This window comes from Sturnira hondurensis, unplaced genomic scaffold, assembly GCF_014824575.4.
Source record: "Sturnira hondurensis isolate 20B ecotype Veracruz unplaced genomic scaffold, ASM1482457v3 Scaffold0022201, whole genome shotgun sequence".
Taxonomy (NCBI): domain Eukaryota; kingdom Metazoa; phylum Chordata; class Mammalia; order Chiroptera; family Phyllostomidae; genus Sturnira; species Sturnira hondurensis.
Window position 1 is genome coordinate 4,591,337 of NW_028094832.1, and position 16,805 is coordinate 4,608,141.

The 16,805-nt window shown below is 42.3% G+C and overlaps 1 protein-coding gene across 5 annotated transcripts in view; it reads right to left on the bottom strand.

Moving 5' to 3' along the window:
* The window catches only part of PHACTR2 (phosphatase and actin regulator 2), a 223,292-nt gene that overhangs the window by 61,856 nt on the left and 144,631 nt on the right, over positions 1–16,805 (bottom strand). For all 5 annotated transcript variants that reach the window (XM_037034855.1, XM_037034858.1, XM_037034857.1 and 2 more), the window contains exon 2: positions 11,832–11,999. In XM_037034855.1, coding sequence (XP_036890750.1) covers positions 11,832–11,999 — 168 coding nt within the window. The remainder of the gene's footprint in view (positions 1–11,831; positions 12,000–16,805) is intronic.

A 16,805-nucleotide genomic window follows, 5' to 3' on the forward strand; every position in this document is an offset into this window, starting at 1 on the left:
CAAAAGGAACATTTTCGAACTTCATGGGGTGGTATCTAAATTGGACATTTTAGCATTGAACTGAGAGTCGCAGCAAACAGAAAGGACTACATAATGCCAGCAGTACGTCAACATCAGACTGAAATGGGTGATTAAGTCCTAATGGGTGTTCACCTGCTGTGTCCAAGGTTTCTTTAAAAATGAATTAAAGGGGGTGGTAGAGAGAGGAAATGGGGAACTGTTGTTAAGTTTTCAAAGTGAACAGTTCTGGAGATGGGTTGCCATTCAGTACTAGTCACTTAAAAATGGTTAAGATGGTACATTTTATTTTATGTGTTTTCTACCACAATTAAAAATAAATTAAACTGTAAGACAGTCTGGGACCACATTAATGCTGAGAGCCATATATTCGAGAAGAAAAACAGATCACAAGGACTTTTCATAGCCACTAACCACATTGATGCACAACGTGTTCACTGTTTTCCAGTGCCCAGTCTCCTCTCCAACCATGCTTTCTATGCCCTTAGATTTCCCACATAGCCTTGCACGCCCTGTCTTATAAAAGGGACTAAGGAAATACTTACACTTGGGAATAAAGACAACTTTGAGAGTATTTGTTTCAAAACCTAGAGAGTCTGGGTTTAGGAAAGCAGCTGAAGAAAACCCAAGCCAAAAAAATAAAATGTTGACACCTAACAAAAGAAATAAGAATTCAAACTGCAATTTATATTCCTCGTGGGAAACAAATCAGGAAAATGTTAAAGCCAAAAAGTGGTCACTTTCCAGGACTTAGCCCTTGGTGATAAAGACCGGATTCGTATCACAGGATGAAAAAACAAAACAAAACGAAACCAGCGAGGGAAATAATATGCAAAGGAAACACAATAATGGACTTTCCTGACACGGGTTCTCTGACCCAGGCCAGAAGGAATTCTGTAGTGCCCTTAGAAGCTGCTTAAACGTGGCACCTCTCCAAAGGCAAATGAATTTAGGAAATTATCCACCCAAGGAAGGCGTACAAACAATCAGATCCTCTCTTAAAGCAATATAAACTCACATCGTCTCGTCCCAATGGAAGCCTTCCTTGTTAAGAGGCTGAGGAGAACATTCCGCCCTTCCCCCATATCCCGCTTAGGAATTATATATGGCAAAGGAAATTCAAGTTAACAATTCTACATTTCACTCTAGTGGGTGTGATTCTTTTTAAAAACGCCACCTATAATGAGATATCAACAGTCTAGGCATCCACAGTTCCTCTGAGAATGTTTCCATGCAACGCTCAGTGCAAATGCCTTGCTCCTCTGAGTTCCCTTGCTTGCCCTAGAAGAACCTGACTCCCCATGGGACAGGGCGGAGTCCTGAGACTCTGGTCATCTGTAGAGCCCCGCAAATTTAAACCTACAGCTCAGTGTGGATTAAACAAACGATGTCATATTTTCTGGAATGTACAGGAAGCAAGGGAATCTCCATTTAGGCATCTGGTTTTATGGACTATGTTCATCTGGAGAAGGTAGATCCTGACAGTTTGACCATTTATTGTGCAGCCGGCTACTTTAAACCAGTGGTGGAAGGTTTCAATATTTACAAAACCATTAATTTCACTTATGACAAATGCATAAGAAGTTAACACTCAGATTATACTTCTCCATAAATGTGTTTTATCTTTATAATGAATAATAAATGTTCCATAAGTAAGATGGTAGGGTCATCACGATTCTTTCCATCCACCCATGTGCAGAAAGATTGTACCAAGAAAAAAAATTCACCCTACTGGGAGAAAAAAAAGGAAGAGGAATAGTCTCCTTAATATTTAATGCACATAGACAAAAATGTGTTTTAATAGCATCATGTATATTTAGGAAAACAGAATAAAATAATTTAAGAAAGTATGTATGGTAAAATTATTATATATTATCTCTCTGTTCACAGAATTTCTAACACTCACTTGGTCTGATGAGGTTCAGTTATAAAATACACAGGTACCAAAATGGCTGAACTAAACACGACCCCCACCTGCCTCCGTTTCAGGTCAAGGATGCCTCCGCAGTGACCTTCAACACACTGCCATACAGGGTGGACAGTGGGAGTTACTTCCGCTCATCATCCATTCATGAGGGAATGGGCCCCCGGCCTGCCCATTAAATGTGGTGTAATGTTCATTTTGCCTGTTTTGGCTTGTGAAGATTCCTGAAGGCTCCTAAGCAGTTCTCAATGATATGAACACAAAGGAAGAATTAAAAAATACGTATTGTGTTTCTCTTACCTCCCCCCAAATTCCTGCATTTTCCATGTCAGAAACACCCAACTGCAAACACCCCATCTATGGGAGGGCAAAAAGCTCATCAAAAGCCATCCATTCCTTCTAGAAACATGTACTGAATGTTTAACACAAGCCAGGCATGATTTATTCTAGTTGCTTTGGGATTTTTATCAGAGAAGGAAACAAAAATCCCTATTCTCACGGAATTTGTAATCTAGTAGGAAGGAGGACCAGATAATAAACAATAGACATAGCCTGCATTGTTAGAAGGTAAAATGTAGTGCAGAAATTTTAAAAAGTAAGGCAGAAAGAGAGGAACCGAGAGGAATGGGGGCCCTACTTCACACCCACTGGGATGGCAACAACAAAAAAGATGATAATGAGAGTCGCCCAGAGTGTCGAGGAACTAGACCCTTACACGCCGTCCGTGGGAATGTACAGTCGTGCAGCTGCTTGGGAAAAGGGTCTTGGCAGTTCCCCAAAACGCCAAACATTGAATGACCATGTGACTCAGCAATTCCATTTCTAGGTATATAACCAAGAGAAGTGAAAACATGTGTCCACACAAAAACTTGCACGCAAACATTCACGGCAGGCATCATGCGTAATAGCCAAAAATAGAACAACTCAAACACCCATCACCTGATGTGAAGATAAACAACGTGCGATATATTCGAACAAGACTATTATTCAACAATAAAGTGAACTGCAGTTCTGATGTACGTTACATGAACGAACCTTGAAATATTAGGCCAAACAAAAGGAGTCAGTCACACAAGACCACGAATTTATTATATGATTTTATTTCCATGAAACAGAGAGTAGGCAAATTCCTAAAGAGACAGAAAATAGAGCTGGGGTTCTGGGGAAAGTGGGGAGAGATGCCTAATGGGGTGGAGTTTCTTTTTAGGATGATGAGAATGTTTAAGGCTGGTACTGATAATGGTTGCAGTTATGACTACTTAAAACCACTGAATCACACACATTCAGTGGATGAACTACGTGGTGCATAAATTATATCTTAACAAAGCAAAAAAAAAAAAAAAGAGTGCTGGAGGAGAGAGAGGATGACCCAGTCACACCTAAATAACACTAACCTACAGTAACGTGGGAATGCATGAAACAAAGCCCAGATGCTCGCAGACCCAGGTCAACGCCCTGGGGCCTGATGCCCAGATGCCTCTGTGGTCCTGGGGAAAGAGGCTGGTGGGCCCCTCTCCCGGCCCGGGGTGCTGTCCCCTCTGTGACTGCTGCCACAAAATAAATGCTGAATGCTAGTGTCGCTTTTGGCCTCACAAAAGTGAAGCGATGTAAAGCGAATTTTTGAAAAGTGAGGGATACCTGTATACACATACAGTGGAATGCTATGCAGTCTGAAAAAGAAAGAAAATGCTTTCATGGGCTGCAACATGAATGGACCTTGAGAATGCTGTGCCAAGAGAAATACAACAGTCAGAATAGGATAACCACAATACGACTTCACTTATATGAAGGAAGCATCCAATACAGTGAAATTCATAGAGGTAGAGAGTAGAATGGTGAGCAGAAATGCATCAATAATCTACCAATAAACTATCGTTGGGCATCATTCACTTCCCTAGACATTTATAAGATACTGGGTTCCTACTGATAAGTTCTTATTATTTTAAAAACAAGATGAATTCCTATTCTGGATGTGATTCTAAACAGTAAAAATGAGGCTGGTTAAGTGCAATAATGAGAATGTGAGGGCAAGCCACCATGCTATCTGAGCATTAAAAATGCCCAGAAGGATGGGCAGACCCACAGGCTACCCAGAGGGCTCCAGGAGAGCAGGGAGCTCACCAGGCCTGTCCATGTGTTTCCAGCCCATGCTGCACTGGGCCTGCCCATCAATAACAACTCACAGAATAACTTAGGCAGTTTAGTATGGTTCCATGGTGAGAAAGTGAATTGAAGATAGATCAAGGGGATGAAAGAACTTTAGAAAAAGATGGAAGGATCATCATGAACAATGTGACTGAAATACATACATGTATGTGTGCGTGTGTGTGTGTGTGTGTGTGTGTGTGCATGCCAGGGGTTAGTTGGAAATACTAGAGAGAAATTTGTTTCAGGTCAATGGAAAAGAAAACCCCTCCAATAACCACAACTAGGAACTGGGAGCCCAGGAAGAAGCTGAACTACTGTTCTTACTCAGGTTGCTGCAGACAGGGGGTTCTGCCCTCGAGACAGACTTAGATGACTAATAAGGTCCTTTCCGACCTTAACTGAAGACTCAGAAAATGGTTTATTACAGTAACAATAAATCCTTTTTGGCTGTGTTTGGATGAGTCTTAACAGTATCAGGTTGCAGGTGTGTTGTGGATTAAACAGAACATTGCAAGATAATTTGGTTACATTTTCACCTGTCCAAGTAACCTCACAGCTGAACTGGGGATACTGCTAGCATGTAAGTTAGGCACGGTTTGAAGACAGAGGCAATAATGCATTATTTCAACTTACAAATGCATTCTTTGTTGGACTTAGAACCACCAAAAAACCCCAGCACCAACAAGTGAGGGCTTCTAAACTTCGGTTCCATGAAGCTGGCTTTCTGACGGACTGGACTTGAATTGGAGAAAGGGAGCCATACCCAAAATGTTTACATTACAGGGTTAAATCCCTTTCCTGGATTTCCACGCCTCCGGCGGAACTGTACAGAGAGAAACTACGTGATCCGACAGGAGCCATGGGGCTGAAAATAAGGGGTGGGCAAAGGCAAGTTGACAGTTTTGAGTACAGGAAACACAGTTTATTCTTGTATTATTTACTTATTAATTATTGTGCAATTGGTGTATTAACTATACACCTACTTTGTAGATATGAGACCAACAATCATGAAGTTCTTGCCTGTGAGGCATTTTAATCATTAAATTATTGGGTATAGAAAAGTTTAAAATGGACTACCTTCACAGTGCATGAACACCGTTACTAGACAAAAAGAAAATGCATGTGAGTATTCAACGGGATTTCCCTGAGTGCTCTTCTTTCCTATTCTCTCTGCTGAAATGTTTTCTGCCTTCCCGTGAAGGATCCCTGCCCACCCTATTGGAAACTGTAACTTCCTTCCCACACTCCCAATTCCTTGCTTTATCTGATCTCTTCTCACTTTCCAATATACTATCTAAATGACTGGGTCCACTTTCTGTACACCCCGACCAGCGCTCAGCTCATGGGGGAAGGCGGCTCTGCCTCTTTCGTTTCCCACTGGACCCCCGCGACAGAGCCCGGCGTATCGCAGGTGTCGGTGCTCCGTGAACACCTGAGAAGACAAGTGTGTGTTATCTAACACACGAGCAAGGAGCTCCATGTGGACCTGGCTGTGCCACGTGGTTACTGGAAAAGGGGGAGATTCCCTTCTCTGCCTCTGACATGCTGTGAGGGCGAATGATATGTGAAGGGGCTTCCATCTTCTCAGGGGACCGAGATAAATAAAGACAAAGGGATGTCATTTATTGATGCAACTAGACCTGTCCTCAACAAATATCACCCTGTGCAAACCCTCTAATTCTGCCCTGCTTTCTATCGTATAGGAAATCATTCCTAGCAGCAACATTATGCCTCTATGGTTACGGAGAATACTACTTTTACGAAGACCAAACATAGGTTTGATTCTTGCCAATCATTTTTCTATGAGTACACTGTGGACATCAAGCCAGCCAAAACCAAAATAGTTCCTGAGAGCAAATCCTTCTCATAGCAAAAACTCTAGAAAGGTAAATGTATTAGATTTACCTTTCAGTATGCAATCCTTACCGATCTGGGTAAGGAGTTACCTTCCAGGGAAGCAACTTGGTATCGTGGTCCAAAGTACCGGCTACGGTGCCACACTGCGTGGGTGCAAATACTGCCTTTGCTTCCTTATCCGGTGCACTTCCCTGGGCAAGTGATTTGAATTTTCCTGTCTCAGTGTCCTCATGAATAAAACCTGAATAATAGTAGCACTTGAACTTTGTAAGCTTTGATGATTAAATGAGTTACTGTAAGTAAAGTTCTTGGAGCAGGGCCTGGCACATAATAGCATTCAATAAAAATTAGCCATTATTATGAATAGGAAATGTTGAGCACCTTCAGTAAATTAAAGTTTTTACCAGAGGACTCTCTACAAGTTAGTCTGATTTGTAGAAAGCTGATAACTTACAACAATGTTATCTAAAAATCTAGGCTGGCATTCCTTCCCCGTGACAAAACAAATAAAAGTCATAATTCTAAAGAAGAGAAGTTGCCTTGATTTTCTTTATTTAGAAGTATAACTGACTTTGAAAATAAGGGCAAAAGAAAAAAACATTTTTTCCCTAATTATTTCATTGGCTTCTGTATAGTTGCATACGGTTGCCACTGTGGCACGGAAGTTTTTGATCGGTATTTTAAATTACTCTCTTTCTCTTTCCATTATTGATTTTTAAATCTTCCATGTCTTCTATAAAGTCCCAAAGCACCCAGGGCTCTAGTCTTAGTTATAGTGGATGGTCACTAAACACGCAATTCAAGACACAGTTAAGTGTACACACCAGGCCCACATTATATTATATAAAGCACCGGAAGTGGGGCAAAGCTGCGTGCGATGGTCTCTGTCCTTCAATACTCAACACTGTAAATCAGGCACATAAACAGGGAAAGAAGTCAAAATATTTACATCACAACAGCAGTGCTGGCAAAGGAGGGGAGCTTCTGTCCCAGCTGAGGCAGAATCCGGGCCAACGGCTTCAGAAAGAAGAGGCACGTTGTGACCCTTGCATAGATGGCCATCTTTCCGGCAGGCCAGGCTGGGGGAAGAAGGTGCTGAGAGGAAGAGGGAGGAGCAAAGCGAAGGGTCTGGGGACAAGCAGGCTCAGGCATGCTCAGTGAGTGACCTTGTGTGTCCAAGGCTGTGTCGAACAAAGACAGGACAGGAAAGGTCAGTTTGGTTACTCCAAGGAGAGCTGACGAATCTGGAATTCACTTAGGAAACAAGGTATGGTCGGTCACACTTTCTGAGTTGGAGGTGACAGGACCCAAGTTCCACCTGTGGGAGATCACCTTGGTGTCAGGAGGATCTCTGGGGAGAGGGGAGAGACGGGCGCCCTGTGTACCCGTGTCCCCCAGTGCACACAACCTCTGCTCCCTCCTCCCTCCCGGATCCTGGGCTGTGTCATCCTAATACCAGGAGCTCCCAGCCCTGAGGGTGGGGTCTGCGAGGCTGCTTCCAGGGCTGTTCACTTTCTACAGGGAGTTTCTGTCCTGAATCCTTTGGTAACTTCCTGGCCTAGTTACCAGCTCAATCCCCTAGTTCCTCAACCCCTCCCCCCCGCCCCCCCGCCATAGACACACACAGAGGATGGGGGCCCTAGTGGCTGGCCTGAAACTTGGAAACGTGTTATCTTGCTGACTCTGGGGTTCCTGACAGCAGTGCCATCCTGAACCTTCTCTGTCAGCCTCACCAGTTAGGTCAGGTCCTTCTTGTGGGCTTGCTCTCCGAACCCAGCCCCTCCCTGACTTCTCTAGCATTCCATAGCTTTCTACAGCGAGTACAGCTAACACCTACATACAGCAAAGAGGCTACCTGCAACAACTGAGACAGAGAGTGAGGAAGCCAAGACAATGGGGATGGGGAGAAAGACTGATGTTAAACAAATGGTTTTTGGAACTTCCCAGATGGGGAGATGGGAAAGTCAAAGGACTCCATGGTTCAAAGTCTGGATGCAACACAAAGCCATGTCTGCAATCGCCAGGATACCTGGGGTTGGTCGGCAAAGGATCTGTTTTGGTTTGGAACATGCTTGTACATAGTACTTTTCTACGCCCTCACCCCTCACTCTCCATGCTCATTCATAGCATCCATCAGTAGCTTTCCTCTCTAGAATAAAGGCTTCATGACAGCAGAGACCTTGCTCAATTTGCCGCAAACTACCCAGCTCTAGCGCTGTGCCTGGCATATACCATATGTTCAATGTAGATACATGCAGACCACGTGAATGGATTTCGTGTTGAGATGTAGTCCTGAGGCAGGTGCTGCCCGGCAGGTGCTTCAGTAGAAGTGCCTGGGCCTCATCTAGAACCTGGGTCTGAGGGACGTGGGTACTGAGAAAAGAGGGTGTGATGAGGAAGGACACATTCAAAGAAGGAGAAGGGCCAAGACATGGAGCAAACCCTTCTCAAAGATTCAGGGGAGATGAGGAGGGGAAAAGGGGTGGCGAAAGACAGCAGGAGAAGTCAAAGGCAACCAATATAATGACACCTTTTGTAAATCAAGGAAGAACTCATCAGTGATGATAAATGTAGAGGCTGGAATAGATGATATTAGAGACAAACAAAATTCATGACTGCAAGGCTCGGAGTGACCCTAAGGGCACGCTGGGTGACGGCAGTGGGAAACGGAATAAGAGTGCGGAGAGACAGTGGGCGCGACAGGCACAGGCCGGGTTTTCAAGGCATTTGGCTTTGATGGTGGCAGTCTATGCAGAAGTTAGAGGAACCGCTGTGTTGAGGTCGGGGTTTGTATCCTTAGTTTTGGGGAGAAGAAAGCATATTTAAAGACCTCAAGAGAGAAGGTTTTGTCTACCTCCCACTCCCACAATAGAAAGAAATGATTCCACAGGGAAAAGAAGTGTAGATGGCACTCCAGAGATAGGGAAGGGGCACAACCTGGAGATTAGGCGGCCCTGAAGAAGAGCCCTATCCCTCAGGAAAAGTGAAGATGAGAGGCACTGGGGAAAGTACATGGACAAGGGGGCTACTCTCCTGCCCTAGGACCCAGCAGCCCACAGACCAGCCTAAACCAGAGGTGAAGATACAGATACCTTTCCTGCTTTGAAGCAAGGCCAGGGAGCTGGAAGTCGGGGCTCAGGCCCTGCCTGCCTTATAAGACAAGATGACCTTCCAAAACACAGCTGACAAAAGACCACCAGAGCAGGCAGAGGACAGGACCCTCCCTCCCTCCTACCACCACAGTGAACGTGTGATGACAATGGCAGGTGTTATAACGGCATATATAAATCAGCATTGCATCCCGTCTAATACCAATAAAAAATTCCTCCAGCAGAAACCCAGACTTAGCAAAAGTGGCATTAATCACTGTGCAGAGGAACATGGAAAGATTCACATCCCTGTGTTTAAAAGCCAGGACTTTAAGAGAAGGAAAAACACAGAAACATTACTTTTCTTGGAAGGAATTTCATCTTCTTTCATATTCCAAGATATTGTGGGTGTTGCCTAAGGTATACTTTATAGTTTGCCAGATAGCACATGACCTTGGCCATATCCAAACAGCTAGATTTCCCTGTTTTTGACAAAATTTATTAAAAGAAGCAAACACCTTTCTCTTGGTTATTTCCAACCACATTGATTTTCCTCTGTGACATCTTCCCTCAATGTGAAAAAAATCACGACCTATCATTTTGTGCTACCCTTTATTTTAGGCCTTACTTATACATTCCAAAGCTCAGCAGGAATTTAAGCCTTAAAATAAACATACATTTCAAGTGATGATAAAATACTTTATAATGGGATATTTGATAACATCTTATAAAATTCAAGTAAAACATCAGTAATAATGTGGGTTTAAAAAAATCATGCAAGTAAATGTAGGAGGCAAATTCAAAAGGAATTGTTAACATATCTATGTGATTTGTTTTTATTCTTTCACAGTCTGATTTAAAAAAAAACAACAATGAATCACCTACTGACTTTTTCAGGTTTTTAATGTACTTTGGTAGTCTTTAGGAACTAGGGCATGGTATCCACCGAAAACTTCTTGGAGCTAAACTTATATAAAATCCTGTTGAAAATTTTTTCTTTTAAATGTTTTAAAATATATTTTAAAAATATTTCATTTATTTTTAGAGAGAAGAGAAAGGAAGGAGAAAGAGAGGGAGAAAAACATCAGTGTCTGGTTGCCTCTCACACAGCCCCTACTGGGGACCTGGCCCACAACCCAGGCATGTGGCCTGACTGGGAACCAAACTACTGTCCAGGGCCCTGTTTCCCTCTTGGGTAGTCATGGTTACAAGAAGAGCCATATTCCCCCAATGCTTAAGAAACCAGGCGAGGAGGCACTTCAGAAGGTCACTGTAGTTCCTTTCGTAACTGAAGAGCATGGGAGAACAAGTGCCCAGCCAGGGTGTGGAAGGAGTCAAGGACCAACGACAGAATCTGGAACTGAAAGCACCTTAGAACTCAACTCATGGAACTCTGATCTGATTTCTCAAGGTCACACAGCACCTTGGTGGCAAGGACACTGCTAGAACCCAGAGGTCCTCACTCAGCACAGCACTCTGTACACCACTCACTTCCTACCGCCTCTTCATCCAAGAAGCCAGTTAGGAACTAAAGAGGATTCAGTAACCAAGCTATCATTATTTCCCTCTAAGCCAAGTCCCTTTTCTGTTTCTATCTTTTTTAAAAAAAGATTTTATTTACTTATTTATTAAAGAAAGGAAGGGAAGGAAACAGGGAGGGAGAAAAACATCAATGTGTGGTTGCCTCTCACACACCCACTACCAGGTCCTGGCTCACGACCCAAGAATGTGGAACCGGCAACCCTTTGATTCACAAGCTGGCACTCAGTCACTGAGCCACACCAGCCAGGGATGTTTCTATCTTTTTATTCAGGAAATTTTCCAATATCTATAAGAGATGAGAATAATGAACCCCATGCACCCATCACTCAGCTTAAACAATTACCAACCCGTGGCCAATCTTCTTTCATCTCTACTCACCCATTTTCCAGGATTATTTTTAAACAAATCCCAGATATAGTTACCATGATTTTTAAAAAATATATTAAATGCTCAAAGAAAATATATAACTGCAAATGCATCAGAAACCATTTCTGTAGGAAAGCCTGGTGTCCGTGTTTCATGTCCTTGTGCTACTTGTGGATTTTTTATCTTCTTTCACAGCTGAAGAACTCAAGACTAGCTCTTAACTCTGCGCAGACCACGTGACCCTGTACACACAGAGACAATCTTAGACTGTGGTGCAATGAGGAATTCTGATGAAGTGGCTGTTTTGGACTACAAGCGTGGAAAAAGCCGAACTTAAGATATATTAACAAAATACCCCTGGTACTGGACTTAAGTTGGGCTTAATTCTGGCCTGAGATTTGAAGCCATCTTCCTTCATGAGTCCATATGAAGGGTACTAAATGATGTAATTCTTAAGGCTTAACAAATCCACAAAATAAAATAACAGAAAAATTTGGCACCAGTGGGGTTTGGCACCCCAAAACAGAGCCCAGCTGTGTGTGTGTGTGTGTGTGTGCGTGTGCGCATGTATAAATGGATTCTTGCAGCTACAATACTACCAAATAACATTTCTACTTGTAATTTTTCCAGTTTACCTTCCCCTCCCTACACATCAGCCTTTTCCATGAATTTACAAATATATATATTTACAAGACTATGTTAGAAAGCCAAAACAATTAGAAAAAGGCAAATCAGACTTCAAAGTCATTTTATCCTTAAATGAAATAATTTCATTTAAAATATGGATTAATTTTTTCCAGAAAAACCCCTGCAAGTCACACTTCTTTTTACCTTTTGACCAATTGAACAATTTATCTTCCCTACTAACAAAGTTATGATATTCATACCTGCTGAGGTTTCTCTAAATTTGTCACTGGTCTTCTTTTTCCTCCATTTCCAAGGCTTAAAGATTTTGCCAATGGTTGAGAGTTTCCCTTTTCTCTTGAAAGGAGGTGTCTGGGAACCTGCTGCTGGGCCGTCCGAGTTTGCTATAGAAGCTTTGTCCAGTCCATCAACTGTACGAAGGGAAAAGAAAGTCAGAGAAAAGCTGTGAGCCCAGTTTGGAAAACAACTGCATCTATTTCTTCCCGCACTGTTAATAGGGAGCATACCCACTTTAACTGGAATCTCACGTGAAGTTTATTTTTCCCATTTCCTAAACTTCTCTGATATCAATCAGTATAAATCAACAAGAAATTACAGTCCCCTCAGATAATCATGTTGTGGAAACAGGAGCTCTGAGAGGCTTAATAGGTAGGGACAAAAAAAATTGTGGGTCATTGAAACAGCTGAATCTGTGGGCAACAAGCACACCAATATTTTGTGCAGAAATAAAGTACCCTACGTATTTCTGAACTAGGATGTTTCCCCATAGGCTAGTTTGGCATTCTCAGTAATGAATATTATAGTTATGGTTTCTGCTTCACCAATTCATATTTAGTGCCAAGGAGCTAGATTCTAATTTTCACAATGCTTAAACTACCTTTTGCTTCTAATACAAAAAGTTTTCAGCCTGAAATAAATGACAACTGTCACTAGTAACAAGAAATATGTGGGAAATGTGGGTACTGTATAGGACAGAACATATCTTTAGGCACCTCTGTCATCTTATTAATCAGAAAAAAGCACAAAACCTACATCACCTTCCACTATGTTCAAAGCAGAAGGAAGATATGATCATGAGGAATCATAGTGTTGATAGTCGATAGTTTCTTATCAACTTTTAATGGCAAAAAACTGGAAGCAGCCCATATTGGATAAACTACAATGTTACTTCTGCAGTGAAAAAGCACTTAGCAATGAAAACAAAAGAGCCATTGATACACACAGCTATATGTATGCATGTCAAAAACATGTGCTGGGGAAAAAAAGCAACATGCAAAAATGTGGATACTGTGTGGTTCTATATGAAGTTCTGAAAGTGACAGCATAAATTTATGGCCAACACCTCCCCGCTTCCCAAATAACAAAGAAGAAGAAGGAAGGAAGGAAAGCAGAGCAGTAATGGCTTCTTGGGAGTGAGGTGGCGGTAAGAACTGAGAAGAGGCACGAGGAACTTCTCAGGGGACGTGGGGTGGGTTGTACAAAGCCCATCAGGTGGCAATTCTGGTACGGCACACTTCACGTTACGTAAAATTTCCCTTTTAAAAACCTGTAAGTAGTGACGTCCAATTAATAACGTTCATGCTGATGTGTTTAGGAGTAAAGTGTACTGAAATCCTTGAAAAATAATAAATGGATGCATAGATAGGACAGACAGATAACTACAGGGTGGGGCAAAAGTAGGTTTACAGTTGTGAGTCTGAAAATAGTTTATTCTTGCACTATTATTTATTAATTATTGTATTATTTCCCATACAAACAACTGCAGACCTACTTTTGCCCCACCCTGTATACAACAAAGTAAAATACAGCAAAACAGTAAGTGTTCAGTCTAGGTGGTGGATAGGTGGTGACGAACGGTACAATTGTTTCATTTTCAAAACTTTCCTAACAAAATATTGCAAAAAACAAAGCAAATAAAACAAAAATGGAGTGGCAAGGACTTTTTGCAGGAAAATGGAACAGACTTATTTTTAACTACTCCTCCTATTAAATACAACGTAAAAAGCCTGGGTGTTATATATAAAACCAACATAAGAAGACTCTGCCAGGTGAAAACAAGGTAGACCAGCCTGCGATCTCAGGTCCCAGAAAACAACATGGAGGGGAGAGCTTGGCTTTTCTTCTTGTCTCCTATATATCACACTTATAGTTGGAGAAACACCAACATTCAGAGACCACAACAACCTCAACAAAAGCCGAAGGACTGGGAAAGGGACAGCCTAATAAGATAGGAAACTTATAAATAACTGCTCTACTCCAACCAATCACCACAAGAGAGACTACTACCGTCCCTACCAGCAAAGGCCGAGTGGGGAGACTAGAGAGTTCCATCCTCATGAACCTCTAACAAGCAGCTGCACCACCCAGAGTGATGTCAGAGAAGATCAAGCAGGAAGCCAGGACCCTCACACCTGCCAGCTGGTGACGAAGCAACCTCCACAATGTCGGGGCACAGCACGTGGGAGTTTGGACTTCCAGCTGTGCCTGGCAGTAGTAAGGTGTCTCCCTCCCTCCTCCCCCAAATATTGGGGTGATATTAGGCCACTTCCCAGCGAGAACAAGACCATGCCCGCCCACTGTGGTGTCACTGGAGTCCAGGTGGGGATCTGAAAATCTTACTGGGCTTGACAGTAACAAGGAGTTACCACCATGCCCACTTCCACCACCAGGTAGCAATGGAAGATGAGTGGGGAACCTGGATTTTCCTTCCCACCTGGAAGTAATGGGGTAGCGCCCCTTGCTTCAACTTGCTGGAAGAGATGTCAGACAAAGAGAGTTAAAACAAAAGATTCAAGAACCTTTAGAGTCTCATCACATAATACAAAAATGTCTAAATGTCAATAAAAAATTACTTGACATACCAAGAAGCAGGAAAATCTTAAGCTGAAAGAAAGAAGAAAATCAGTACATGTCAACACCTAAATCCTTATGAGTGCTCCTTCCAAACAAGATCGATAAATCCCATCCTTCCCACCAGTGAAGCTTACTCGGATTTCCAGGAGAAATGCAAGTTCTCCTGTGTATGGCTCCTCACCTACTTCACCCCGCCCGCATTGGCCACAGTGCTATGGGCAGAGAGGCACATGCAATGGACTGATTTTGAAGTGGAGCCAGAGTAAAGAGGTAAAATCCTTATTTATTTCACTTCCACTCCTATCCAACTGCCCTCCTTAAACCAGGGGAAAACCCAGGGAGGAACTAAGTGCATGGTATTTCTTCTTCATTGAGAATTTATGCTGAAGGGCTCAGTTTTGAACACTTTTGATATTGTGAAATAGAAAAGGCTGACTATTACAAACATAGAAAGTTCAGTTTCCATCTCCAATTCATCTTTGTAGTTACAGCACACATCCTAGTTCTCATTTTCTCTCAAACCACACATCCCGTTCCCTGACACTCCATAAAAACTCTGCTCTGAACCCAAACCATTCAAGAATAGTCGCTTTTTCTCTCGAAAACAAAAAGAAACAAAGAAAAACAGGAATCAAATAATTCCCTCAGTGAAGGAGGTAATGCTGGAGAGATTGAGTGAGTCAGCTGATGAGTGAAACCCACCTTTATTTTCTTAAAGTATCGTTTCTAGGCTATTGGTGCCTCTGTGATTTATCATGCTTACATAAAATGCAACTTATCACTGCATTTTAAATTTGTAGTAAAGTTTTTGTTTCTATTATAATTCTGCCTCTTGCCCCTTTAAAGGCCACGGAACATATGGCAAAGAAACATTAGGACAGCACTTTGGCATGATATAACTATTTCCTACACTCATGTGGGGCTTCTCCCTCAATGGCACAATGACTTTGGGAATGTGTTGTCCTACACAGGGGCATATAGACAAATGCTGGGCACAAAACCAAGTAGACAAGAGTTGACTGATTATTTATGAGCCACCTCAGATGTGATGTAATAACAGTTTCCAAGGAAGTCAGGGGGCTATCCTTGTCTTGAGTTGTTTATAAAGGATTCTTACTCTCTTGCTCATAAGCACTCCCACTAGGTTGGATCAAATCTCTAGTGGAAGGGAAGAGAGAAGGAACAGAAAAATGAAAATATGAGTCAGTACATGGGGATGTGAGCTGGCAATTCTGAAACCGCTATACCTGTACACTGGAATGGAACAAATGAACAGTGAAAGTGGGAGCCAGGCTTTCGAACTCCTAGAAAGAAAGGTTACAGATAAGCAAGGGGGAAGCCAGAGTAAGCCATGTGGTACTAGATTAGAGTTGGAAACAGCACAAGGAACTTTTATTTGGCAAGACATATAAAGAGCCTAGATAGATAGATAGATAGATAGACAGACAGACAGATAATGTGTACATTGGCTCAGCAGGCAAACATGTATTTCCTAGCTCTGCTTGCTCAGAAGACCCAGGACCAACAATAACCCTTAAGCACACGGAACACTCGGGTCTTGGGTTCTAACAGCACTCTCCAGTAAGAAGAATCCAATCTCTTCACAGAAGTGGCTGCTTCTGGAACTGGGGCAAGGAAAATACTAGATGAGCCTGGAGCAACTTATAGGGCTGGAATGTAAGCCAGTACTCAAAAAACATACTGACAGAAGTATATCACAGCCACTCAGGAACCAACTGAAAGAGTCCCAAAGACCAAAGCTGAAACAATTTGAGCAACAACATAAGTGATATACTAGATGATAATCTAAAGTATAAGACCAATATGCAGTATCCACACTGATATAAATATTGAATACATAAATGTGGAAGAACAGATAAATCTGTACAGAAGAAATATAAATAACTTATACAAAAACTCCTTCTCAAGGAGGTGGAGCTTACTCCTCACTCCTTGAATGTGGTCTACCCACGATGACTTCCTTCCAAAGAGTACATCATGGACGGGGGAGGAGTGACTTTACAGTGGAAGGACCTAACAGACACTGCCTCCGCAAAGCGATCTTGATCAATGTCCTCAGTGATAAGTCATGTTGATAGCATCCACCCTGGAGGGGATGTGATGAGAATTATACTTCAAAACCCATTGCTCCAGTGTAACCATGAGAAAAACATCGGACAAAACCAAACTGCGGAACATTTATGAATTACCTGACCAAATACACCTCAAAACTGTCCAGACCAATAAAAACAAGGAAAGTATGAGAAACTGTTCCAGATCAGAAAAGGCTAAGGAGACACGATGAATAAGTGTGATGTGGTATCTTGGATGGAATACTGGGACAAAAAGGACCTTTGAGGAAA